Source organism: Zootoca vivipara, chromosome 10 (assembly GCF_963506605.1).
Source record: "Zootoca vivipara chromosome 10, rZooViv1.1, whole genome shotgun sequence".
Taxonomy (NCBI): Eukaryota; Metazoa; Chordata; class Lepidosauria; order Squamata; family Lacertidae; genus Zootoca; species Zootoca vivipara.
This window is the reverse complement of record NC_083285.1, coordinates 38,745,957-38,771,999: the sequence shown is the minus strand read 5'-3', so window position 1 is coordinate 38,771,999 and position 26,043 is coordinate 38,745,957. Positions and strand designations below refer to the sequence as shown.

The 26,043-nt window shown below is 38.8% G+C and overlaps 1 protein-coding gene across 1 annotated transcript; it reads right to left on the bottom strand.

Moving 5' to 3' along the window:
- SCYL2 (SCY1 like pseudokinase 2) lies at window positions 1-25,647 on the bottom strand. Its single transcript, XM_035127347.2, has 18 exons — window positions 25,430-25,647; window positions 22,973-23,177; window positions 18,214-18,371; window positions 17,478-17,622; window positions 15,940-16,089; window positions 15,041-15,262; window positions 14,243-14,359; window positions 13,492-13,617; window positions 12,830-13,006; window positions 11,863-11,985; window positions 10,983-11,096; window positions 8,625-8,757; window positions 8,080-8,198; window positions 7,074-7,174; window positions 5,524-5,590; window positions 5,337-5,426; window positions 3,312-3,431; window positions 1-2,362 (listed from the first exon to the last, which is right to left on the bottom strand). The coding sequence occupies exons 2-18, from the start codon at window positions 23,147-23,149 to the stop codon at window positions 1,739-1,741; spliced, it is 2,763 nt and encodes a 920-aa protein (XP_034983238.1). The 5' UTR covers window positions 23,150-23,177; window positions 25,430-25,647; the 3' UTR covers window positions 1-1,738.
- Between the last annotated feature and the right edge of the window lie 396 nt (window positions 25,648-26,043).

The window sequence follows — 26,043 nt, the reverse complement described above, 5'->3', positions numbered from 1 at the left end:
CAAGGAACCTAACACATTTAATATTCATAAATTTACACACAGTTATGTAGCTAATTGAGCATATTCAGTGAGAGTATTAACATAACATAAATAACACAAGTGTTGTGTGTGTTTTTCTTTTTTAAAAACAACAACACAATTTTATCACTGGTCCCAGAGATACAAAACAAAAGTACTAAGGCAGCAGCTATAATACAAAGTTCTTAAGATACATTTAACAGTATTACAGCTTAAAATTGGAAATATAATTTAACAAAATACAGCTCACATTTACAGCATAAGGACCTTTGGTTTCTTAAGCAGCAAATGAAAATGATTCAATCAGTGAAAGGCTTTGAAAAATAAAGTATGTAGGCTTTCTATAAAAACGGTAACTAATTCTTTCCTTTTCAAAATAGCCAGCTATAGTCCAAAGTATTATGTAAGAAAGATCTCAAAATTCCCAGGAAAGAAAGAGTTAAATGTACAGTAGAAATAGCAGACAGGGTAGAGACTGGTAAAGTTCATCCCCCAGCTAATTAACCACATAAACTGTTGCTTCCACTTTGGGGAAAACTTATATTTGAAAGAATCCTGAAAGAGAGATGCAAAATGGTTGTTCACTCCAAATCTGACAGCAGAAAATTTTATATTAGCCTTTCAAAAGAGACTAAACACTATGTATACAATGATTTGGCATACATTAAACAACCTGTCTTAGTCAACTGCTGCATCATCCAACTTTGTAATTTATTCATCTGAACTAAAACATTTCACTGAGGTCTCTTGAATGCGATCAAATTTAAATTCAAAAGAAGTATGTATTGGAGCGATGGCAACCTCTTACTTGCGTCTTAGAAGTAGCCAGAAACTTGGAGTACGAATTGAAGGTCTTTTCCTACTAGCAAGCCAAATTTCAATGTGATCAAACTAAATTCTAAGGTCATCACATTTGCTTCTAGGATGATCCAAAACAGATTAATTTGGACTTGTATTCCTTTAGTGCCTAGATTTTCAGTGTAGACATAAGCATGATTATGTACTTACTTTTTTAAAGACCTGACTTTAATATCACCATGCCAGCATAGCGGCTTCTATGGTAGGGACTGAAATTTTGGCATAATCAACTGGAGGCAGGTTATGTAGCATGGTTACCTAAGCAGCATTTTTCAGTGATAAGGAGCACATCTCAACTGGGAAAATATCACTCCTACATACCTTATTTTTTGTTGGGAAGATTGTAAGTAGCAATCTAGTGCCTTCATGTTCAATCTTGTATGTTTATAGCAAGTTCCAGACTAATGTATGCACCCTACTATAAGGTATTACATTATACCAAGATGTATTTAGAACTCAGTATCATATCAAATTCAGGCCATACAGGATCAACAAGAGTCCAGGGTTTGAAGTCTTCCAACAGCTTATCAGCAATTACAACCTACTGCTAATTTTTATTGGTTAAGATGTTTATTTGTAAAATTACATGGTGGTCATAAGACACATTTCTGAAGTTGTGAGGTATGCGGTTTTAATTTTTTTTCTAACTCTGGGCACCTGGATTGACACACCCTGACCTCAAAACTTTGAAATTAGGGGCAAGAGAGATCACTTTGTGCCTAAGAAAATTAAATGCACAGGCAAATGAAAGTGTATTACTAAGTCACATCCTGGAAATAGCTTTTCTCTTGTCCATTTTGCTAGATGATGTTTCTTCAAATCAGGTATTTAGGATACATTAACTCGTTCACAATCAGAGCTATTACCCAAAGAGGTCTTTTAAGTCATTACTAGCTGAGCTGCTGCTTGTCATGCTGTTTGTTGGTTGTGTGAAGTTTTGAGGACTAAAGAAAGGATTTCCCTGCAAGCCAAAGCCAGATTGTCCCATCGCATTCACCTGCGTTCCTAAAGCAGTACTGTTGGTACCCTGAGGAGGTGCAAACTGATTAAGCCATGGGTTTGTTTTTTGTTGCGACAACTGATTCATACTAACTTTAGGTTTTTGAGCCTTAAATAGGCTATCTAAAGCTGACATATCTGGTGGTCTGCTTTGTTGTGCTGGTTGTGAAACTGCAGCTGTAGTGTTCATAGGACTATAAGGTGCCATGTTTGCTGCTGGCATCATATTCATGTTGGCAATTCCTGTGACACCAGCAGTACTGAAGTAATTCTGGCTTGTAGTACCAATTCCCATCCCAAATCCAGATGGCTGAAATCCCATATTAGCATTTAGTCCATTTCTCTTAGCGCTCTCAACAGGGGATGGAAACCCCATTCCAATACCAACTGAAGAAAAGCTATTTGAGGAGGGAACTTTAGGTTTGTTGATGGACTGGCTGGTCAATGATGCCATGCTTTCTCTCAAAGTGTCAGTCAAGTCCTTGGTCTGAAAAAAAAAACCCATCTGTGGTTAAAATACTTTGCAATAGCACTCAACATAAGCAGCAGCTCTAAGGATGAAAAATAGATGGCAATGCAGTAAGATCATTTTAGGAGGCAGGAATGCCATATTGTACGTACAACTCAAAGATGAGTTTACAACAGAGGATGCTAACCTATGACCCACCAATAACCTTTTCAGCGCTTTCCAAAATTTATCTCTCTTTCTTTTTTTTAATTAGCCATTCGGTTTGCTGCTGTGATGCTCAGTTGTTCCGTGGGCTTTGGGGGGGGGGATCCCAAAATGTCCTAACACCTGCCCTCAATCAGTGCAGGTGTTAGCAGCACTGTATCCAGTAAGTTGTCTTCTTTAATTCACGGGTGCTTCTGCTTTACATAATTCCCTAGAGACTGTATCTCTTTGCTCAGCATCATGGCGGCCAGTGTGGTCAGTGTCAGCTGACAGTGAGTGAGTGACTCCAGCAGTTAGCAGTAAAAGGAAGACTGAGTACATACTGCTCCCACCTTCCACTTACCAGATTATTCATTTGGAGAGAGTAAGCTGCAATCCATGCGCATGTTCCCTAGCATGTTTGTGAGAGATACGTGCACACTCTGTTGTGTATGGGATGTGAGTGCATGTGCATGATTATTGTGGGGTGGATAAGTCCCTTTTTTGCTATGCCCACCATTGGCATGTGCAGGTTGGAAGGTGCCAGTGTAGCCCTCAAGTTGGAAAAGATTAACAACTCCTGGTTTACAAGTAAATGTATGTGGTTACGTTTTTGCCATTCACTCATTTGCAGCCCAACCACTTTATTAAAACGATGACTTCGGATGCTTATATGGAATTGCAAATTGAGATTTGCAACTACTGCAAATTTTACAGGATAAAACTTATTTTTATTAGTTAGCTGCAATAGGACCAAAGATTACAATGAAGACTGAATCCATACCTGTTTGACTGGGGCAGTAACTGTGTGAGGCTGAGGTTTAAGGGGCTGTTGGTTTTTCAATTTTTGTGCTTGTTCTTGCTCTTTTGCTAACTTTTGCTTCTCTTCAAGTGTAAGCGATCCCTTCAAAAGAATACATTGTTAGTGAATGGCATCAACTTCAGAGACATATATTCAGTATTAAAAATGATTCAAAAAGAGAAGAGCCTTGCTTATTTATGTTTGCAAAAGCATTTCTCAAGAACAAGAAAATAAATTCCTCAGTAGACACACATTATATTTCCTCCTAACAGATGAGTTTAGTATGTTTTAATAATAATAGTAATAATAAACTGACTTAAGTGGAATCTATACACATATAAAAACCGTTCTCAAAATGCTTATTTAAAATGATTTTTTTAAAAAAAATACTGATTCTTCCATAAGGCTCACCATCACCATCTAGTGTCACATTGTATATTGCACTTAAAACACACATAAAACATTTTATTTGCAGTTGAATAGCAGAGTCCTTAGTTGCATCCAGATATAGTCCCCTCCAACTGCACTGTTTTTCCTTTCTTTTTCCTCGCACCTTCCTCTAGTCTGGCTTGTGCTGGAGAAGAACATATCTCTGGCTTCTCCCTTCCCAATGCACATCTTCTCAGTCCAGGCCTTTTCATTTTCCTACTGCAGATTTACAGAGCGATTAAAGTACTGTTTCATTCGGCTTGCAAGTGAGGATGGTGTTTGATCAAGATGAACAAGGAAACTGTCCATTTTAGCCCAGTACTGCCCACACACTGACTAACAGCAGCTCTCCTGGGTCTCAGTCTGAGATTCTTTCCATCACCATAGTTTAACCGATACTTTTAGCTGAACGTATCAGGGATTGAATCTGAGATGTGCAAAACATGTTAACTACTCATTGGGTCATCTTTCTAAGGTGCAAGCTCTGATATTAGAGGTGGCTGAGAAACTAGCTTATGGCTGAGTGTCATAAATATATAAAGAATGAAAATGAAACCTTCTGGTAACTTGCTTGGCCAGTATTTTCTTAACCCTTTTGTACAAAGTTCTCTTTTGGTTCCAATAACGCCTACCCACAGGCACAATGAAAATCTGTTTGTACAATGGGACTTCTGGTTTCTCTTCTCCCCACTGCTTCCCCCATCCAACCTTCCAGAGCTGATTTTAAGAACATAAGAAGAATCTGCTCGATCAGGCCAATGGCCTATCTAGTCCAGCATCCTGTTCTCATAGCAGCCAACCAGATGCCCGTGGGAAACCAGCAAGCAGAACATGAGCACAAGAGCACTCCCCTCCTGTGGTTTCCAGCAACTGGGATTCAGGATTGCTGCCTCCAACTGTGGAAGCAGAACACAATAATCATTGCTAGCAGCCATTAATAGCCCTCTCCTCCTTGTATTTCTCTAATCCTCTTTCAAAGCCATCCAAGTTGGTGGCCATCACTGCATCCTGAGGGAGGGAGTTCCATAGTTTAACTGTGCTGGGTGAAGAAGTACTTTATCTGATCATCTTCACTGGATGTCCATGGCTTCCATTTAACCCATTCTAGAGTAAAAGTAATTCTAGCCAATATTACAATCTGATTTAAAGATGCAAGAAATTCAACAAATAATTTGATCAGTCATTCTGATAAGTGCTTCTCTTGCTGTAAAAAGCACCAGTTTGGCAACAATCAGGATCACTATTTCATACAAGGCTCAGCATCATCTCATGAAGAAATGCTGATTACTTCTATCAGAAAAACACAGGGGACACCATCTCCCTCTACATAAAGTTGAACAATTGGGTACTTCCTATTCCTGACCTCACAAATCTAGATTCTGAACTCATGAAACCCTTAACTAGCAACACCAAGAAGGAAGGAGTGCACATGGGTCAACCAGGATCCATTTAAATTGGGCTTATTGGGGAGCCTTGGTAGACCAAGATACATAGCTCAGGATATAGAACCCCTGATAAGCATACTGATGAAAAATTCCTTCTTATTTATACCTTGCACAATAATTTATAAAAGCTTACCTTTCTCTTATTTGTCAACATTCCATTCTCTTTACAATCAGGTCCACTAGCTAAGATATCTGTTCCTAGGCTGCTAAACACCTTGTCAATCTGTTCAAATTAAAAAAGATGGATGAAGAAGCATTTATCTTTAAAAAGAATTTGATTAAGCAAATACTGGAATGATCCAATAAAGACAGCTTCTTGCCTGATTGCCTGTATTACTGGCTTTTGTTTCTTCAGGTGGGCTCATTGGATTAGTTATATCGAAAGATCTACAATGCAAAAGTACAATTGTAACAAGGTGCTAGCAAATAGTTTCAGCATAAAACCAACCCATAAAAATGCAAATTATATGATCCATCTTTAACAAGACAAATGGTAGACAATTTGCTGTAATGAACAGCAAATTCAGTGTAAGAGAATATGTGCTTTGATTCACCTATGGGTAAAGAATTTGCAAGCTACTTTACTTTGTATAAATCCAAAATGATTTCCAATATTAATTTGTATATGTACTTCGTGAAGTAAAGCATATCAGATAATTAAAATATAAGCAAAATTAGCTACTATATGAAAGTTTTTTTTAAAAAAATCTCCTTAAAAAAGAAGATCTTCACCTCTTAGGCTTCACCTGTTAAATAGACAGCACCTCGATCAAGAATATGTATTTTACTTGATAATACCCAAAATGTCATTGCATACTTCTGAAAAATATATTTAGTTGTATCCAAAAGTGTCATTCATTCTATGAATGGGACAGAAAGCAGTTCTCATCGCAGCCTTCCATGCTCCTCCTAAATCTGCTGCAGAGTGTTTCCCATTCCTCTGGAACAGACTTGGGGAGTTGCAGGGGAAAGAGGAGAGTTAAATATTGCTGCCTTCTCCGTTTCACTCATGGAAGTCTTATGGTTTCATGTCATCCTTAGTAAGAAAATCTGTGTTGTAGGTGGGGAGTGTTTTTCAGCCTGAAAGCTGTATTCCCTTTTCGACAATGTTCCAATGTGGAGTGGTCTGGGAGCTGCATTTAGCCTGAGGGTTTTCTATCCCTGCTGAAGAGCAATAACTCGTCTCCCAATTTTGTTTCCCTTTAATAATAGTTTATTCATGTGACAAAATAACAAAACCAATAAAAGATTATATATAATATAGGCAGAGCTAGGACTGAAACAATTGTGCTAAGGAAAAGACTGCTATCTGGTCTTAGATTCTGCAATTTCATTTCTAAACAACATAGAAGGGTCATTTGGTTAGCATGGTTTGATCTGCGACATAAAAATTAATATTTAAATTAGTAGGAGACATGGTGGATTGATCCCTTGAACATGAAAAACTGGTGTTCCAAGCTGGTGTTGAAGATCACTGGTGGCTAAGCTACCTGATAAGAGTTGTTATGAAGCTAAAACCGTGCTCTGAACTTCTTGAATACAAATAGCCAACCAACCAAAGAAGGGTTCTTCAGAAATAGCATTTAAGGAAAGGTTGGTAGGATTTGTTAATTCCCAGTCTTTGCCAATACTGGGAACTGGATGGATATGCAAGAAATGCAGACACCAAGTTAAAAACCCATTTATTATAAGGAAAACCAAACTATGCAGATTTCAACTAAAAATATAAAAAGGAAGCTTGAGTGGTATAACAAAGACACTTGAATCTTGAAGGAACAGTGAAAATTTTCCCAATTAGTTTGGAAACTATAAAAGAAGGCTGTAAACTAGCCTCTAATTCACTGTACAAACAAACAATATGCACACTTACTTTTGCTGTTCTTGCATAACATGGATCTGTTCAAGTTTGGTCTTATGCTCAGCTTCCAATTTACATAACATCTCTTTTATGACTGAAATAAAGGAATTAAACTAGAAAAGAAATATATGTATTTTTAATTATTATTTTAAAGGCTGTGCCACCATGAGCAGAATATGCTTTATGAAAACAGGAAATATTCAAACTATGGTAGTTGCTAATCTGTTTTCATTTATTAAATTCTTAAAAGCTAAATGTTGCACAGCATCAATTGTGTCCCTCAGATTTAAGTTGAGGTAAAAAGACAAAGAATTTAAAATATTTTAAAAGGTATATGCTTTTATTCTTCTGAGAAAATAGATCAAAGTAGCTAACAATGGAATACAAACCCCAGTAAAAAACATGGAACAAACAAGGTAGGGAAGTCAAATATGTTATAAAAAGCAGCCTATAAAATGAACAGTTATAAATATTTGTCCTCATCCTTGCATTTTATCCATATATCTTATTAGTTGACTGTAAGACAGAATATAAGACAGGAAACTAAATATGGATCCCTTGAACATTAGAACTCCCACTAGCTAGAGAGGGGAGAAGTTCTAAGTACTGGGATCAGAGAGAGAAATACATTTCTATCAGCAAAAGAAGATAAGAGTTGTTGAAAGAGAAGAAACTGGGCAGTAGAATTAGCATCCAAGTACACGTGAGAAGAAACGGTTCACCATATTTATGTAACTGCAATGGATAGCAGCAGGATGTTTTCTGCTTTATAGTGGCGTACAAAATGAATAGCATTTTACAAAAGTGTTGCAATCTTATCTATAGCTGCAGTTTTCGGTAAAACATGAGACTCTCAGGATGGTAGGTTCAAGTCCCACGTTGGGCAAAAGACACCTGCATTGCAGGGGGTTGGACTAGATGACCCTCAGGGTGCCTTCCAACTCTTCAGTTCTATGATTCTAAGTCCCAATGAAATGAAGGATACTTACAAACAAACATAGGAAAAACATTATCCTACCTGATTTAGATTAAGATTGTTCTCAATGCTGAGAGGAATCAGATGGGGCAGAACCTTTCCTGCAAGTTGCTCTTTTGTAATTCCCAGTTTCTTATGACTAAACGTACATTTGTAGATACCTTTTATGAAACATTAAACACAATGAATTATCTAATAATCGTGCCTTCACAAAGTAACATCATTATATATTCCTTTGAACCAAAGACTAGGTTAAATGTATTTTTTTTATTTAAAAAAATCACAAACTACAATTTATACCTTTCTTAAAAGGTGTTCTGCATTTTTCCGAGGGCAAGGGAATGGAGAAACGAAAAGATGCTATATTAATTATTTCTATAACTGTGGGCATTAGTGTGAACTTTAGAAGTTAAACCAAGTCTTTGCAGTGTTTGACCAAATTAAAAGAAAACAAAAAATATGGGATATTATTTTAAAAAGTTATAGAATTGTAATGCCTTGTGGAATTGTACATTTAACAGTACCACAAATATTAATACCACAGAGAGACTACTACAGAGAGCACAAGAAACAAAATATCATGTTACCTAGAATTCCCATAAGGACTGCGGGTTCCTTGGAAGGAATTTGTTGCAAAAAAGGCAGAATATCATCAAGAACGAACCACTTATCCAAGTATTCCAAAATCTTTCCCAAACAGACTAAGGAATTTACACGTACCTAATGAATATAAAAACAAACCCTCTAAACTAAACTTTTATAAAAAATAGAGAAAACTCTTGAAAATATTAATACAGGAGTTTAAAGATTTTTCAATAGCCATGTTTTCATAGGATTTGAATTTTGAGTTAATTTCATATAAACAATTAATGCTTCAATCCTATACTTACTTGCCTGAGGGTAAGCCCCATTGTACTCAATGTGACTCAATGTGAATAGAACTAATTTCCCAAGGTAAAGCATTTAGGAAGCAATGTGATTTATTTATTTTTACACACACAGGAGCATGCTGGTTGGGAACTACATGTTACAGTAAACATACACTGCTGCCAGTAACAGTATCTATGTGCCAAGCTCTCCCACTCAATTGTGTACTATTACTTAACCAGTGGTATAAGTCACAACACATTTTATTTAATATATCACACCTTTCAACCCAATTTTGGTTGCCAACATATAAAACACTATCCAACACACAATATATAAGAGAAAAAGCACAACCCAATGGTCTTACTTGTTTGAATATTCTAAAACAACCAAACTATGGGTGACATCCAACAGTAGTCATACACAGAGTAGACCAAATGAACTTAATTATTTCACTGGGCCTACTCCAAGTAAGATTAACAATGGAAATTAATAAAATCTTAACTATGACTGTGAACAACAAAAACAGAGAACGTATATAAATCTGGAAAGTACAATCCCTGACCATTGGGCAATGCTGCCCATGAGTGATGGAAGTTGGAATTCAAGAACACCTGAAGGGCACCAAGTTGGGCAAAGGCTGGTGTATGAATGGGGATGGGATGGGATGGAATGGAATGCTGGATTCCTCTAGGAAATAAAGCCTTCTCTCCAGTCCCCACCTCATTTCTGAAGATGGGGCATCTGGAATAAGGCTTCAATTGATTATTACATAATGTAAAGTACTAGTCATATGGAACTGTATCTCACTAGATATCTGTTTCAATTATTTGTTTGTTTGTTTGTTTTCAAACAAAATTCAATAATATTATCCAACTAAAGGCAGGCCATACAAAACCTAAACATGTTAATAGATCATTACTACCACCATAGTAGTGGTGTTTGATAAAAAAAAATCTCTTCATTGAAGGCTCCCAGACTCCAAGTGGATCTAAACATAACTCTGCATTCCACACCCTACTAAATTCTCTGCTACGTTATTTTACTTTGGCACTGGCCTGTATAGTTCTCATTTTGCACGACTAGGGAAAACCAGATACATTCTAATAACCAGTGATTTCAGCAGAGAAAAGTCTTTGGGTAAAGTAAGAACTCTTTTAATCACTGGAATGGTGCTGTTAATAATTCCCACAAATCTAGTTGTTAGAGTCTGAGATGTAAAAATTGAGAGCAGCTTTTTTTTTTTTAAGACACATTTTGAGGGTCTTGAGCAGGCATCCCCAAACTTCAGCCCTCCAGATGTTTTGGACTACAATTCCCATCTTCCCCAACCACTAGTCCTGTTAGCTAGGGATCATGGGAGTTGTAGGCCAAAACATCTGGAGGGCCACAGTTTGGGAATGCCTGGTCTTGAGAGTACCAAAAACATATTTTGGCATCAGAGCAGGGAACCTGCAGGAGTAATCAGGTTTTTTTAAAAAAGTTCTTTTTAAAATAAACATGTTTTCATGGGCTTGGGAGAGTTACAAAAAGTTTGGGCATTCATGGTATCACAGCAGGGACCCTCCCAGGAGAAGTAACAAATTAGGGGGGGTGGGCTCTGACAGACCCCCCATAACACTGTTGGGCACAATCTGTGGTCTACAGGTTAGTCTCCCCTACCTTAATCCAAAGCATGAAAATGCTCTATTATATAATTCTTGATTTGATGAATCCACCGCATTCAGTACTGCTTAGGAAAGGCAGGTCTATGGTCACACAATAGTATAAGTCCAGTTTTTCACTATATAGATAAATCCTTCAAAACTGGGGTTCTCAATGGAATATACAGTCTATGTGCATAGAGCTGTGTGCAAATAGGCCCCCACATCTGAAGTTGAATGCAGAGATGTTGGGAACTTCTCTCTCCATTTGTTCATGTGGGATGGAGGATTCATTTGAATCCCCTTATAATGAAGCATAACTTGCAATTGATCAGGGTATATTTTTGTTTTTAAGAAAGAGAGAAAGTTAACAGCAAAAGCAGAAAGACAAACAATTTCAATATGGTTTTAAAGACTTCTGAATCTTCAACTTACAGCAAGAGATGATGTTTGTAAACAGGCATTTTTAATTCTTGGTATCAGTGAATTTTTCATTGATGGATAGTCTATAAGGTTGGCAAACGTAGGAATTATGTTTAAGCAGAGTTCCTGCAAATAAAAGTATCACAATTAGTATATATGAACAATATGCAATTTTAAAAAAAATTAAGTCCACAGTTCTGTCTTTCTCTCTGTCTCTGCTAACACTAAATAAATCATAACATTTTATTTATTTGAAACAAAATTTAGAATTCCACTTCCTTAAGAGTTCAGAGCCACTAATAATAATGAACAATAATGTTTGGCCCTCTTGCCACAGCAAGCACAGCCAATAGTTGGGGGTAAAGGGAGTTGTAGTCCTACAACATCTGGAGGGCCACAACTTCCCTGTTACTGGTGTAGGAAATCCTCCCTTATCAATGTTATTAAAATATTATTGTAGTAACAAAATGTCCAAAATAAGATGATTAAGCTTGAATGCTGCCTGCAAATGTTTTAGGAACTTTATACAATCACAGAGATAATGTAAACTTTCACATGAATCATGACCAGAATGTTTACTAGAGAAAATCCTTTTATCCCTTCTAACTTTCCTAACTTTTCTTTCAGAAAGGGCTTCTGATTTAGTGTTGGCACCACTGATGAAAGAGAAGTGATTTTTTGCCTATACTCCCTTTCCCCCTGCTGTTCCCCCGCACCTATCTCCCAGAGCTTCTCTCAACTCCCTGGAATCATTTTCAGGGGGTACTGCAAGTGGAGTAAACAATAGAAAAACAAATAAAAATGTGAGAAGAGGGAGTTCCTTTCAGTAAGCAAATCTCCAGATAGATTTTCCAGCTAGAATGAAGCTGAACAAAAACTGAAATTACCAGACCTGAATCTGAATTGAAGGTGCTTCTAATGCTCGATAAACCATTGGTAGAACACTGTTCTTTATTTCTTCGGGAGGTGTTTTGGTTAGCAGCAAGTCCATTTTTTGAAGAAATATCAACAGAATCTGTTTTTAATAAATGCAATATTGACAAGTGTCAAAGCTTTAATTTTTGTTAATCACTTCCATATATATTACCTTATATAATCAAATATTCATGTAAACATAGCAAATGCACACACTCACCATGTTGCTAGCCTGGAAGCATGGAAAATAAGAACATTCTGACATTATTCTCTATTTTTAAGATAGTAATCCAATAGCATAAATTTGAACTTTCCAAGAGAATGAAGTACATATACAAAGTGCAATGTTCTAGATTGAAAGACAATATATACCCGTTCACTAAAAGCCCAACTAGTACCTAACCAATACACATACTGAAATATGTGGCTGCTTGGAAATATTTCTGTCTGTTAAGCTTAACATCAACATCATCATCATCATCATTCCCTGCCTTTCCCCCTGACAGAAATTCAAGGTGACTTACAGATAAAATAAGAACAACTAAAAACATGTAAATAATAATGATTAAAAATCAATTAAACATAAAAAGAATTGATATTAAAAACATACAAATAATTACAACAAAAACAGTATGACACAAGCTTTTCCCTTAAAACAGTCAATCCCCAGAAGCCTGTTGGAAAAAGAAGTTATTCACTTGCCGATAGAAGGACAACAAGGAGGGAGCCAGTCGGGAGGGAGTTAGTCTGGAAGTAGCCACTGAGAAGGCCCTCTCCCACATACCTACCAAGTGTGTCTGTGAGGGTGGTGGGACCGAGAGAAGGGCCTCCCCCCCAAGATTTAATATCCTTGTGTTCAAAAGATAGCCCTAAACAATATAGCCCTAAACAACTAGGTAGATGGTTCATATGGGACCAGAATTATGTTTAAGACAGAAAAGTACCTGAATTGGTTCCTGCTGTTTAAAGACAGGGTTGAGATCAGGTAGAATTAACTTTATATACTCTTCTTTGGAACATTCCTCTGCAATGAGCAGAACATTAGGCAGAACAAAAGGGACCATGTCTGGGTTCACAAATTCAGATGTCAAGGCAGGCAAAATCCTCTGCACTATAACACGCTGAAAGAAAACAGACATTATTTTGTAAGGAAATAAAATTTCTTCAAAAACCTGCATAAAGCATGCTAGTATTGCAAGTAAAACAGAAGTATTGCAAACTTTTAACAATATTGTTATACAGTGGTACCTCGGTTTGCGACCACAATCCGTTCCGCGGAGCCGGTCGCTTCTGCATATGCGTGTGCTGCGCAGATCGCTTCTGCGCATCTGGGCGCCGTGGAACCCGGATGTAAACACTTCTGGGTCCGTGATGGTCAGAAACAGAAGCGGTCGCAAACGGAGGCGGTCGCAAACCGAGGTTTGACTGTATATCAGTTTGCCTTATAGCACACTTTATAAAATGCCAATTTAAATGAGGAAGTGTTAAGGCCTTTGCCTTCTTACTCCAAGAACACTATCAGAGAGCAGCAATGCATGCTTCAGCTACAAAAGACACAGAGTTCTGTGACAGTACAGGTCTAGTAAAATAATCTGAGATTGCTGACCTTAGGCAATTTTGGTAGAACTTTTGGCAGCCCTTTAAAAAACTGTGACTTTTGAAGATTATCCCTTTGGAATAATGAATCGAAGTACTGTAGTGTCATCGCCCCAACATCATCAAAGAATGGTATCTAAAAATACAGATATTTTTATAAAAAGAAAGTGATATTTGAGGTCATAAGCATGGTATATATTAAACTTTTTCAAAAGCACCATAACATTTGTAGCACAATCTTTTATATGTCTACTTGGAAAAAAGCCCCATTAAATTCACTGGGGTTTACTCCCCAGTAAGTAGATATAATAATAATAATAATAATAATAATAATAATAATAATAATAATAATTTATTATTTATACCCCGCCCATCTGGCTGGGTTTCCCCAGCCACTCTGGTCAGCTTCCAACAGAAAATAAAACACAGTAATCTATTAAACATTAAAAGCCTCCCTGAACAGGGCTGCCTTCAGATGTCTTCTATGATTGCATATATGATTGCAGATTGCAGATTTAATACAATTCAGTTAAACCCGAAAAAGTATATAACACTAAATTGAATTTTTTTCCTTTTTCATATATATAGAAAACACATATTTTCTAGTTTTGGCAAAACATCCTCCTCTAAAAAAAGAGAACATTTTGCAAAATTACAGTTCCAGTTAATCACTGACTGCTTGTTATCTGGCAATAAAGTAGAAAGTTTAATCTCCTATTGAAAATTTTGATCCAGAATGTTGTTTACAGTAGTCTTTTTACCTTAGTCATTTGGTCTGCATCTGGTCTGACTGCAGGAGCTACGTTTAACAGTAGTTTTACATGCTCACGGACTTCTTCTGGAATGTCTTGAAGGTTATTGGCGCCCAAACGACTAAGCTGCATAAATAAAGCACATGCATTAGCATTAAAACAAACCCCTGCATACAGTATGACTGAAATAGCGCTTGGAATGATCTAGTTGAATGAATTCAATTATCTACTTCAAAAACAAAAACAAAAACAAATCCCTGAACTACATGGAAGGTAGTTCACTTAATTGCCAGATAAACAAAATATGTGTTAAGTTCATTTTTTAACCCTGCTCAATTCATGAAAGACAAACCTAGAGCTTCCCTAATGTGGCAACTATTCCCACTTCTGCACCCATTCTACATCAGTTTTAGCTGGTTTCAGAGACACTAGAACAGGCCCTGTGGCTGATTTTCCTTATCCCAATGCAACACAATCAAACTTATGAAAATGTGAGTAAAACACATATTTCTACTTTGGTGATGTTCCTTAACAGCAAGGATGAAAGAAACTTTAATGGGGTCTTCTCACACACAGGTGAACCCAGTACCCTCAAACTTGGTGATAACAGGCTCTAAAGCATGAGGCAAGAGTTTTATTTACCCCACATTATTGCTTTCCATGACAGACAAGCCACCTCCTTCAGTACAAGTTAAATGTTTTTTTCATTAACATAGAACCAAAATACAACTTGTAGACAATTTTAATACTTTTTTCATAATACTTATGTATTCAAATGTGAATTTAACAAACAGACCCATAAAATACCTGATCCAGCTGTCTGCTGAAACTTTTATAAATATCCTGTTTGTTGACCTCAAAAATAGGTTTTCCATTATTAAACACAGCATACATAATTGCTCCTAGGGAATACATGTCACTGGCTGTCTCGCAGCTCACTGAGAGGATGTATTCAGGGGCCAAATACTCAGGATTTGGAAGACACAAAGATGGTAAATTTGGGTCCCATTCTTTACAAGAGAACTTTGGCTGGGGAAAAAGCAGCAAAAAGGTTACAGAAACATAATTTAAAGTGTAAGTTTAAAGAAACGTAGCTGGAGTGATTTTCTTTTACATTAATAATGACCTAAAGAGATCTAAATCACTCATGATACCTGAGAGACATTATCCATTATATAAGGTAAGTAAATCCTATGTTTACTCTGAGTACATCCATTTTTAAAGTTAAGTAGAGTATATGAGGTCTTTACCATAACACATTAAGAATATATAAACAGAACATACTTGTCTATTTCACATTAGCTCTTGGCTAGGTAGCAAGATTATCTCCATTAGCAGTTAGGTAGCCTACCTTCAACATAAATTAAAAGCACTTAACTGGTATTGAATCAATTGTGTGTGTATGTGTGGGGTTTTTTTTTTTTTTGCGTGAGGTAATTAGTATACTATAACAACTCATGACTTCACATATATTAATGGGCAATATGCTACTTCAAGAAAACCTGTATACTTTAGGAAGAGTAAACTGTTTAATTCTTGACTGTGGTCGTATCCCTAAAGTTTAATCCTGAACTCAGCAGGCAAATGGGTTACATTATGAAGTTTGTGTATTGTTATGTAGCTAAACAGTAAGAGTTTAATTAAGAGTCCCAATGTTTCCAGGTTGTCCTTTACTGACAATGAAAAACAAATTAAAACCTTGTTACCTCTTGCTCAGATGGATTTATAGATGAGATGCTGAAGTCAAATCCAGTAATTTTCCATGCTCCACTTTTATTCAAAATTATATTTTCAGGAGTAAGGTTGCCATGGACCATTTTCACACTGCTATGTAGAAATGACAAGCCTTCAGAAACCTGTTAGGAGGAAGATATTATTGTCAGGGTGTTTGTTTTAGAGCATTTGGAATAAGTTTAGTTATGATGGTATATGTTGTTTTCCTCCTTGAGAAACAAATAATCCACAAAAGTGAACTGGTCCTAGAAGTGCTGTGGCTGGGGTAAAAAAGGAAAGGGGTAACAAAGTAGGGAGATTCAAGTCCAGATCAATGACCAACACACTTTTACCTTCAATCCTTTGCCAGAACAACAGCCATTAGGCACAGCTGTGTCCATGGCAGCAGTGGTTTTGCAGCAGACCTGGATAACTTGCATAGCTGCTATCTAAATATTCTCACCTTTGTCTTGATAACACCACAGTGTACACCAGAATTTGACAGACCATCATTTGGCATTTAATTTTTCCTCACTTGTGCTTAAGAAAGGGATCAGCCATTAGTTTTTATAGAATGGGGTGGAGAACCTTTTTGCATCCTAAGGGTCAGAGGGCCTCAGTGGAAAAACTGTTGATGACAGTATGCCAGTGTTTGGTCAGGGGAACATACAGGTCTTTTTAACCAGCCCCCACTACCCACCCCATATCCAACTTGCCCATACAAAAATCACTGTCCCTACAGAACACACACACCCTTTACCTTCTGCCCAACCCCTCTTGCCGGCTAATCTTGGCAGATCAGCCTAGATTAGGGTTACTGGGAGGGTTATTTGAATCCTCATTGCAATGATGGGATGGGGATGAAAATCACATTCTCCATGTACATACCTTCTTCCTAATCTTCCCATCCTACACACCTGATCTCTTACTTTAAATATGACAGAAGTCTTTCCTATCAGTGTCAACAATGTTTTCAGTGCTTTACCTGAAACCACATTTCTGGGATCTTTGAATTTCTTGGGGAAGCTGCTGAGAGCTGTTGAGGACTTTTGAATGTTTCCATAACTATGTGCACAGGTTCAAGCACTGCAGAGGATCCAAAAAATATGCAAGAGACAGTGACCACTAGAAAAAGGCTAAAACTGCTGGTAGAAAGGTCCTGCTCAGTCATATCTAAATAAATAACTGAAACAGGATGGTACTGTGGGGAAGTGGGCATGATATGGGGAGTGTAGGAGAGGTGAATCCAGCAGCCTAGAGGTTCCCCGTTCCTATCCCAGAGCATATAAACTGTGAGGAATAAAATATAAAGGTTTTCTGCTACAGATAATTAGTTGTCGTGACTTCTTAACACTGCCTTCTAAACAGACAAGGGAAGAAAAAATGTTTCTGCGTTTTGTGAGAAAAGGCAGGTGGCTACAGTGTAAATTTATTGCCTGGTTTATATAGGTTGATGGATAGATATTGAGTGCATAATACCCACCCATGTGTAAGACTACCAACACTACAGACAAGTTACCAATGTGCATACCTGAAGCAAGCCATATTTCATTTCTACATCAAAAAGTTTGTATTCTTTGATGTCAGATGGTAAAGGTGAGGGAAGATTGTCCCAGCTGCCAAGTATGTTAGCCAAACTTGCGCAAACTGGTTCCGTACAAAATGCCAAACAATCCCTAGAAGGAAACAAATATCCTTAGTAAACACCACAAATATACTTCAGAACAAGAGATAAGTAGGTATATACCATAGGTAGACTTTGACTTTGTGACACAGCAACAGTTAGGAAATAGACATTATGATGGTGCAGAATATTCAAGAAAAAGCACCAGGTGTTGGGCTTCTTAACAGCCTGAAGAACGAAACTCCATGACAGTGAAATCAGCATTCAACATAATATAAATTTCTACTGCACCAGAGCAGTGGAAGGTTCACAAGGCCTTCAGGGGATCACTATGAGAGAGTGAAGAACAGGTCTTCACTCAAATAAGGACTACATGAACTTGGTAAGTTTTGCTCTGCCAAACAGCAGAAAGGAAAGCAGCATAAACCACATCAGTTGTATCTCTTAATCACTAAAATAATAATGAGAATGTGAATACTTGGCATGTATTCAGAATATGGATACACATTGGACAATTACATGATTTTTTTTGAGAAGTGGATACAGTTTCCAGAAATTACATTGTGTAGATTATTTAATTTTCGAAAAGTTTTGAGCATGTATGAAAACTCAAACCTATACATTGTTTTAGTAATAAACTTACCTAGATTCTTCCAATGGATGTTGCACAGTCAGCAGCCGAGGATGTCGCAGCCTTGTTAGCTGCTGAACTCCTCGTTTTAAGGAATCAATGATTTGATCCTTCTCAAATTTCTGATATTTGTCTATCAGCTTTTTATCAAAAACAAAAACCGCCACTTCCTAAAAATTAATCAAAAAACATTATTAGTGAACTATATGAGAAACTAAAATGCTACAAAATAATAAAATACTTTTCAATAATAAATTGCTTTTGTTGTCTTTCAATTTTAAAATAAATTAGCCACTGCTATAATAGTGTTTTCATCCTGTCTTTACATTATTACAGTGGGCTACTTCAGAAGTTAGGTGTGTTTGTGTGTGTGTAAATACAGGGGGAACTCACAGAAACTCAATTCTGGCACTTCTCAGGTGGGTGCTATTGCCATTCTAAGAGAACTAGGGAAGTGTTAATGCTGAGTTCCAGCACCTCTTTTTCTAGAGAAATAGTGTGTGTGTGTGTGTGTGTGTGTGTGTGTGTGTGTGTGTGTGTGTACACCCAAGGAAATTTTGAAGGGTTAGAGATTTAGCAGAGGGAAAATGGCAGGAAAAAACACCCTTCCTTTGCAGCCCATCAATGCCAAATTGTGCCCCACCCCACATAGCAACTATATTAACATGGGAAGTTTGCTCCTTAATGTTAACTTGTACTAACAAACTCAACTTGGGTCACATCTAAGAAAAAAAAAAACTCAACAACTTTAATGTTTTCCTAAAAAATAATAATATGGCAACCCTATATTAGAACACCACAAGACTTCTAAAATTATCCAGGAGGTATTGCTCAAAGTGCCATCAGGATGTTACACATGGTAAAACTACAGCAGATAGAAGGGACTTACTGTATTCACATTGAGCATTTCTCATGGAAGAAACCTGTCTGAGCCAACTCTGTACTCTAAAATATTTTTCTTTCGACCAAAATTGCATAGCTACCAGTGTTTTGTTTTGTTTTATAAAAAAATAACTTTAAGGTTTGCTTCTCCTCATCACTGGTAGGCAGGGCAATTCGCTACTGCCAGTTTAATGTGCTCATGATCCTATGTTCAACCAGCAGTTAAGCTCAAGAAGAGTTGTAGAAACTCAAGAAGAGTTGTAGAAACGAAAATGAATGTAGGGGCACTGGAGAGACACTCCCACAGCAAGTCTGGAAGCTCTGTCAACAGCCACCAGTCAGAATGTAACTCACTGAAACCACACCCACTTTACCAAAGGACGAAATGTTGCAATTCTAAAACACACTTCCCTGGGAATAAGTCCTATTGAACACAATGGGACTTTAAACTGCATATGGAACTGCACTGCTAAATAAAAACAGGTTGCTAATGTTGTTTATACTATTTTTTCTTCGCACAGTCCACATTTATGGCACAGTTCTTTACCAAACAAGTGCATTCAGCATGCTGCAACCCTTTTACCAAGCTGCTATGTTTTTATTCCAACAGTTTTTCACTTTAGTAAGTTTCCTATTGACATTCACCACTACAACTGACATTATATTAGTAACTAAGTGGCCCGGCCACACATTGCTGTGGGTCATCCCTGTGATTCCCCCCACCCTGTCCTGATCCATGACATATCCTGCCCCTCCTCCCTCCACCCCCTCGGCTCATCCCTGTGTTTCGGTAGGATACCCTTCCCTCTGTCCTCTCCCCTGTATCTCCATACCTTGGCCCCCACCATTGGAAAAGGAACTGTCAGCTTCTTCCCAGCATGCACTTTTGTCTAAGCCCTCTGTCGTCCCCGTGAATTGTTGCTCCCTCCCCCTGTATCTCGATACATTGGCCCCTGCACACGCATCGTGAACATTTTTATATATGTGGATTATTTTTTAAAAAATAAGAACATGAGAAGCAGAAGTTATTATTGTTTAATTTTATTTTTGTGGTTGTCATTTATTTTGGTGGGTATTGTATGATTTGGGTGTTGTGTGTTTTGTGGTGGTTTTTTTTTGTTATTTGGATTTTCTAATTTTGGAATAGGTGTTTTGAATGTAGGATGTGGTGTTGGTTTCTTTATTGTTCTGTTTGCGATGTTTTATTTCTCTAGTTGGGGTTGTCATTTAAATTGGGGGGGATTGGCCACTGCAAATATCCGAGGACTTAAACTGGGGAGAGAAAGTGCATGGTTGTTGTTTTCTTTTAAGACGCAGAGGCTTGCAATCAGTCATAGTATAAAGCCTAGGTTAAAAGGGGCACGACTGCCCTTACTTAAAATGGCCGCCGGAGCCTCGCATGTGACACAACGCCCACTAATTTAAAAAGCAAAAACCCCTCGTTGTGCCCCCAAGTGTGTGTTAGTGGAAATGATGAACGACTGCCTAATGCTGCCAGGCGTTTATTAATGCAGCCGCCGGGAGGCGAGGCCTAGTCTGTCGGCCTTGGCTTGGGCTTGTATTTAAATGCGAGCAGAGGCCTCTGCCCTGTATCTCCATTCCTTGGCCGCAGCCTGACTCTGTGGGTTGTCCGGTAATGGCCGCCTTGGTGTATTTAAATGCGAGCTGAGGTCTCCCCCCTGTATCTCCATTCCTTGGCCCCAGCCTGATACTGTGGGTTGTCTGGTAATGGCCACCTTGGTGGTTTCAGTTGCTCGGTTGATGATGTCATCATTTGGCGCCGCCCTTCAGAGACTCTGCTGGTGATAGCACGCGATCTGCCTTTCTATTGGATGCTGCTGGAGTCTTCAGACCTTCTGCTGGTGATGTCTAATTTGGGCGCCACTTTTTGTGTTTAATAATTATTTTAGGTGTGAAAGGTGTGGTTTTTTGAAGTAATTTTTACGCCAGATCCTGGTGGGCAAGGTACGCTTTGCCCTAATTTGATGCAATTCGGTTCAGCGGTTACGGTGAAAGGCTGTTATATCTGCGTGCGCAATGCCTACATATCTATATCTATATCTATATCTATTGCTCTTTGTTGAAAAGATGCACAATATTAGTTATTTATCTACTTTAACACTTGTTATACCAGAGTGCAGATACATATATCGGTATAAGTGCCTAGAACTGGAAACTAAGTTTCAGAGGTATGTTGCTGAAATACATTGGAGTAAATCTAGAACTTGCAGTCCCTTAAAACAATTAGGCTACTTTGTTCTGAAGCTAAATAGATACCGTATTTTTCGCTCCATAAGACGCACCTGACCAAAAGATGCACCTAATTGTTAGAGGAGGAAAGGGGGAAAGCCCTGGTTTTTTTGGGATCAGCTCAAAGTTGTGCAGCTTCTTTTGTAAATGGGAAAAGCGCCGTTTTTGGGGGGATCAGCTCACAGTTCTGCAGCTTTTTTACAAAGGGGGAAAGCTCCAATTTTGAGGATCAGCTCAAAGTTGCTGAGCTTACCTTGCAAAGGGAAAAAATCCTGTTTTTATGGGGTTCAACTCACAGTTCTGTATTTTCTTTAGGAAAGGAAAGAGAGCCATTTCTACAGTTTCCAGACAGATAATCTAATCAGCCAGTCACATGTCGCTGCAGCCTCCCTCTGCAGAACATTAAACAGTGGAGGCCTGGGCAAGGGGACAGGTCCTGGAAGGGAGCTAGCGTCCCTTATCTCCCTCCCCGATCTCTTGCAATCAGCTGCTGAGTGGGTTCCTTTCACCTCCCTCTTTCCCTCTTGTTAGCCTTTAGCTCTTCCTTTTTTTTTTTTTTAAAAAAAAAGCACAATCTGCTTTTCGCCCCTGGGCAATCCAGCTCCAGGGACCATGCATTTGCTCCATAAGACGCACAGACATTTCCTCTTACTTTTTAGGAGGAAAAAGTTGCATCTTATGGAGCGAGAAATACGGTAACTGCTAAATCAAGCGGAGCAATTTGTTTGAAACAAATCAAAGGTACACACAAAACCCAATATGAATTACAAAGGACCTGATGTATCTATTTGCAAACAGCCAGAGCTACTTGGAGGTGGCCAGTCTAAGAAACTGTTATTAGATCATTTAATTCTTTGCTATTCTTTCAAGATCTGTTTAACCTCAAGGACATTTTACAAACCATATGAGTGCATATGGTGCACTGTTGGCACCTGTCTGTCTTGAGATTGCGCCTCTGGGGTGGTCAAGAAGCCACTGTGTTAGCAGTACTGAAGTGACCTCCCCAGGGTGGAAGCCTGGGCATTGTGTCTGGAGGTCCTGGGTTGCGAAGGTGACAGAACCCCCCTCTTGGCCTCACTGATGTGGTCCAAAGGAAAGCAGAGCAATATGTTTGGCACCAGCTTGGTTGCAAGAGTTGCTGGAACGAGGCATACAAGGTGACATCCAACTGGGACTCCACTCCAGATTTGTGCAGGGTTTACTCTTTAGCCCTTTCTTCTCCCAAGAATGTCCCGCAAGGCAGCTGAAGCCTGTCTTTGCATGCAGGGGAAGTCCCTAACTCACCGAGGGTTTTAAACCCATCAGCTACCCTCACTTGGTTTAACTGGCCAGTCAAAGCCATTTCTGGGGTGTGGCATGCTGACAGCTTCTAGGAGTCATGGGTGAGAGCTGAGTGCTGAGTGGTAAGCAAAGGTGGACAAATTACCTCAGGAGGAGCATAATGCATCCCCAGCAGAGGTACTCCTCCTGCTTTAACACCTCGTACAACTTATAGAATAGATACATAAAAATGATAAGTTGCACATACTGTGATATCTTTTTCTAGAACTGTTAAACCATGTATTCTTAGGCAATTGTTCCTTAAAACATCATTGTAATGACATTAGAAGCAATACGTATTTCCCTCCTAAAACCTCACCTGTTTTGTTGATTTTTTAGTGCCATTAAAAATCTTCCAAGCAAGCCCATTGCCACCGCTAGCAATATGCCGTCCAACATCAAATTCCCTGGTAACTGGATTTCCCATGACTGCACTAGTGACATCTGCAGTCACTTTCGTAACCGTGCTCTTCAATTTGTTTAGCATGGACTCCATTGTTATGAATGTATGCTAGTACATTTACCTACAAAGAAAAGAAATCTCAGAATCCATCTTGGAAATTTTGCTAAGCAGAACATAGACTCAAAATGTTATTAAGCTGGCATTCAATCTCAGTACTTATATAAACTGAAATATGCTGTCTCAAATAAGAGCAAAAAGCAGCAGTTTAAAATCAGTTTCTATTCCTGTTTGAAGCTGTCAGTATGAGAGATGAAAACCAAGTTGCTACATTTAACAAATTTTAACACAGTTAGCACTTTCTGTTACTGTATAATGTAGGTGTTAAAGATATCAGCTGTTTGGACAAGTGAAATAAAAACTGTATCCAAAAAAGGATAAATCCAACAGATCATGCACATGAATAGGCAGACAAAGTTAATATGCCAGTTAGGTCCACCACAGAATTTATGAAAAAATCAACCACTAGAATTAACATCGCCTTGATTGCAAGACAAGTGAAGAGAGTTCAGGGTGTGCATTAGTTATCATATTTCACAAATACCTGGATGTTTAGAATGAGTTCATTTAAAAGATTAATTGCTGCAGTTGGGTAGGCCGGCAAATACAACTTTTTAAGTTGAGCATTAAATGACCGCTTAACAAATTTAGAAGTATGCCCAAGTGCCCTGAGACTACTTAAATAGCTACTATCCATTACTCAACACAAACAAATCACTGGATCCAATACTCTTATCTTATCACCTATTGTACCTGTGTAGCAGAGTATACTTGTACAGATTTTGTGCATGAACAGGGGAACTGCAGGGGGGACATGAGAAATGCAAAGCCCCACTACACAAGTGAATTTCTGTCACACCCAATTGTGGGCTGACCCCACAATTGAATCTTACCCACATAAAACTGTTGGATGTCAGCTTTGCAATAAGCAACAGATAAAATGGTATCAATATATCATTTAAATTGTAAAACATTCTTCCAATTGATTTCCTTATAAAAACCATGCATTATTTGCATAAGAAATTCAGAGCTTATAAGGAATGGATAATGTACTGCATTTTTTGTTGTCTTGTTTTCTCTTAAAATGTTGAGGATTTATGGTGAAATATCCCAGTATACATATGCACGCTTTGTCTTTCTCTCTCACATACAATATTATACTTTACAAAATGTTAATTATTGCTACTTATCTATTAATATATATAGATCATCAATAAGACTGTAATACCATCCTACTTTTAGCAGAAGGATAATTTTTAGTTTTCAAAGTTATTTATGATTTTGCCACAGAATGGGATCTACATTTTAAACTAATAAGTCATTCAAGAAAACATAGTCTGATGATATTGCTGCATTATTATAAGCACCACAGCACTGAATTTAGTGGTTCCTATGGGAATTCTTAGTAAAGAATTCAGACTACTGCCACTAGCAACTTTCCCCAGGTGGTGTTTTCAAAGGCTAAGATTTCCATTTAACTGCTTACTGCTGCCAACATGCCTCTGAGGCTTGCTGCCTATATTTAAACTGAATTGTAAGAAGAAAGTTTCAGAAGGAACATTGAACACTCAGTGTATGAGGCACCAGAAAACAATTATGTATTTCCTTTACAGCAGTAGCCTAATGAAGGCTGTTCCCTTAAAATAAGAGGTGTGGCTTAGAAGAGACACCTGACAATCCTCACAAGGGCTTTGCCACATATTGTAATAAGCAAGGGAAGAACACCTAATATGTGCATAGAAGCTCTCACGCCCCTTTTGAATCACAAAAGCTGCAGTTAATGTTCTACATAAGTCACTCGTGTGTGCTTCTGTCAATACAAGCCTTCAAATATATTTTCACAGTAAAATCTACCGTTACTGGACACTTCAGCATTTTTTGTGCGGGATACTTTGCATTTATCATAGCAAGCCTGGTTTTATCTTTTAATGAAGAACCTTTGCTGCTGAAATCCGAGCGACAGTGGAGTAAGAGCAGAAACCTTAAAGAGCAACTGGGGAATTTCAATACCTCGACCAGCCACCTCTCAGCACGGCAGAGCAGCCCTCCCACTTACCTGAGAAAGGGTTTAAGAGCTCCTGCCACACCGCAGGCCTTCCCTCTCCCCAAGTCGGCTGACAGCCACTCAGCAACTGCCTGTTCGTGGGCGGCGGCACAGAAGGGAAGCTCCCCACCCCCAAGCCCTCCTGCCCCACTTTGTGAGCAGCCCAGGCCCAGCCCTACGGTTCTGAGGAAGCGAGCAAGCCCTTCCCTTCTCCGCGGTCTCAAGGCCACGCTCGGCCACCCGTCGCAGCAACAGCCCCGCGGGCTTCTCACCTCAACCTGAAGGGGGAAAGCGCTGCCCCACCACGGGGAGTGGTTGACCGTGCCGCGACCCCCGGCTCTGCTACGCCATGACGGACACCTCAGCACAACCTAACCTGACCGGTTCGAATACAGCGTATATATATATATTTATTTATTCCTCTCTCTCTCTCTCTCTCGCTTCCGCCTCCGCTGCTGTCACTGGGAGAGAAAACAGGGCACCGGAGCTGAGGCCGGAAGTCGAGCCCTAGGAAGCCCCGCCCCCTCCGCCTCGCGCCGCCAACGGTGGTTTCCGCGAGGGCGGCAAGTTTGATTGTCAGGGTGATGAAGCGCCGGCCTGGCCCTCCGTGGAAGAAGCGAGGCGGCGGGTGTGTTTCTTTTGCCCCCCTCACCGGGATACTTTCGAGCCTCCGCGGTTGTCTTTCCGTTCTCTCACAGCGAAATAAAGCGGTGAAGTTGTGGGAGAAGAGGAAAAGGCGTAACAGGAGGAGGAATATACTGTATACCAGGCATCCCCAAACTGCGGCCCTCCAGATGTTTTGGCCTACAACTCCCATGATCCCTAGCTAACAGGACCAGTGGACAGGGATGATGGTTCTCTCAGTGGAGTGGTCCATGCAAGTGGG

What these genes read in the sequence shown, in the direction of transcription:
- SCYL2 (XM_035127347.2), bottom strand. Translation starts at nt 23,149, where the DNA reads ATGGAGTCCATGCTAAACAAATTGAAGAGCACGGTTACGAAAGTGACT. An exon ending in AACAGCAGGAACCAATTCAG is followed by an intron (nt 11,986 to 12,829) that starts GTACTTTTCTGT and finishes TATTAAAAACAG; the next exon opens with ATTCTGTTGATATTTCTTCA. An exon ending in AGTCCTTATGGGAATTCTAG is followed by an intron (nt 8,199 to 8,624) that starts GTAACATGATAT and finishes GTTTCATAAAAG; the next exon opens with GTATCTACAAATGTACGTTT.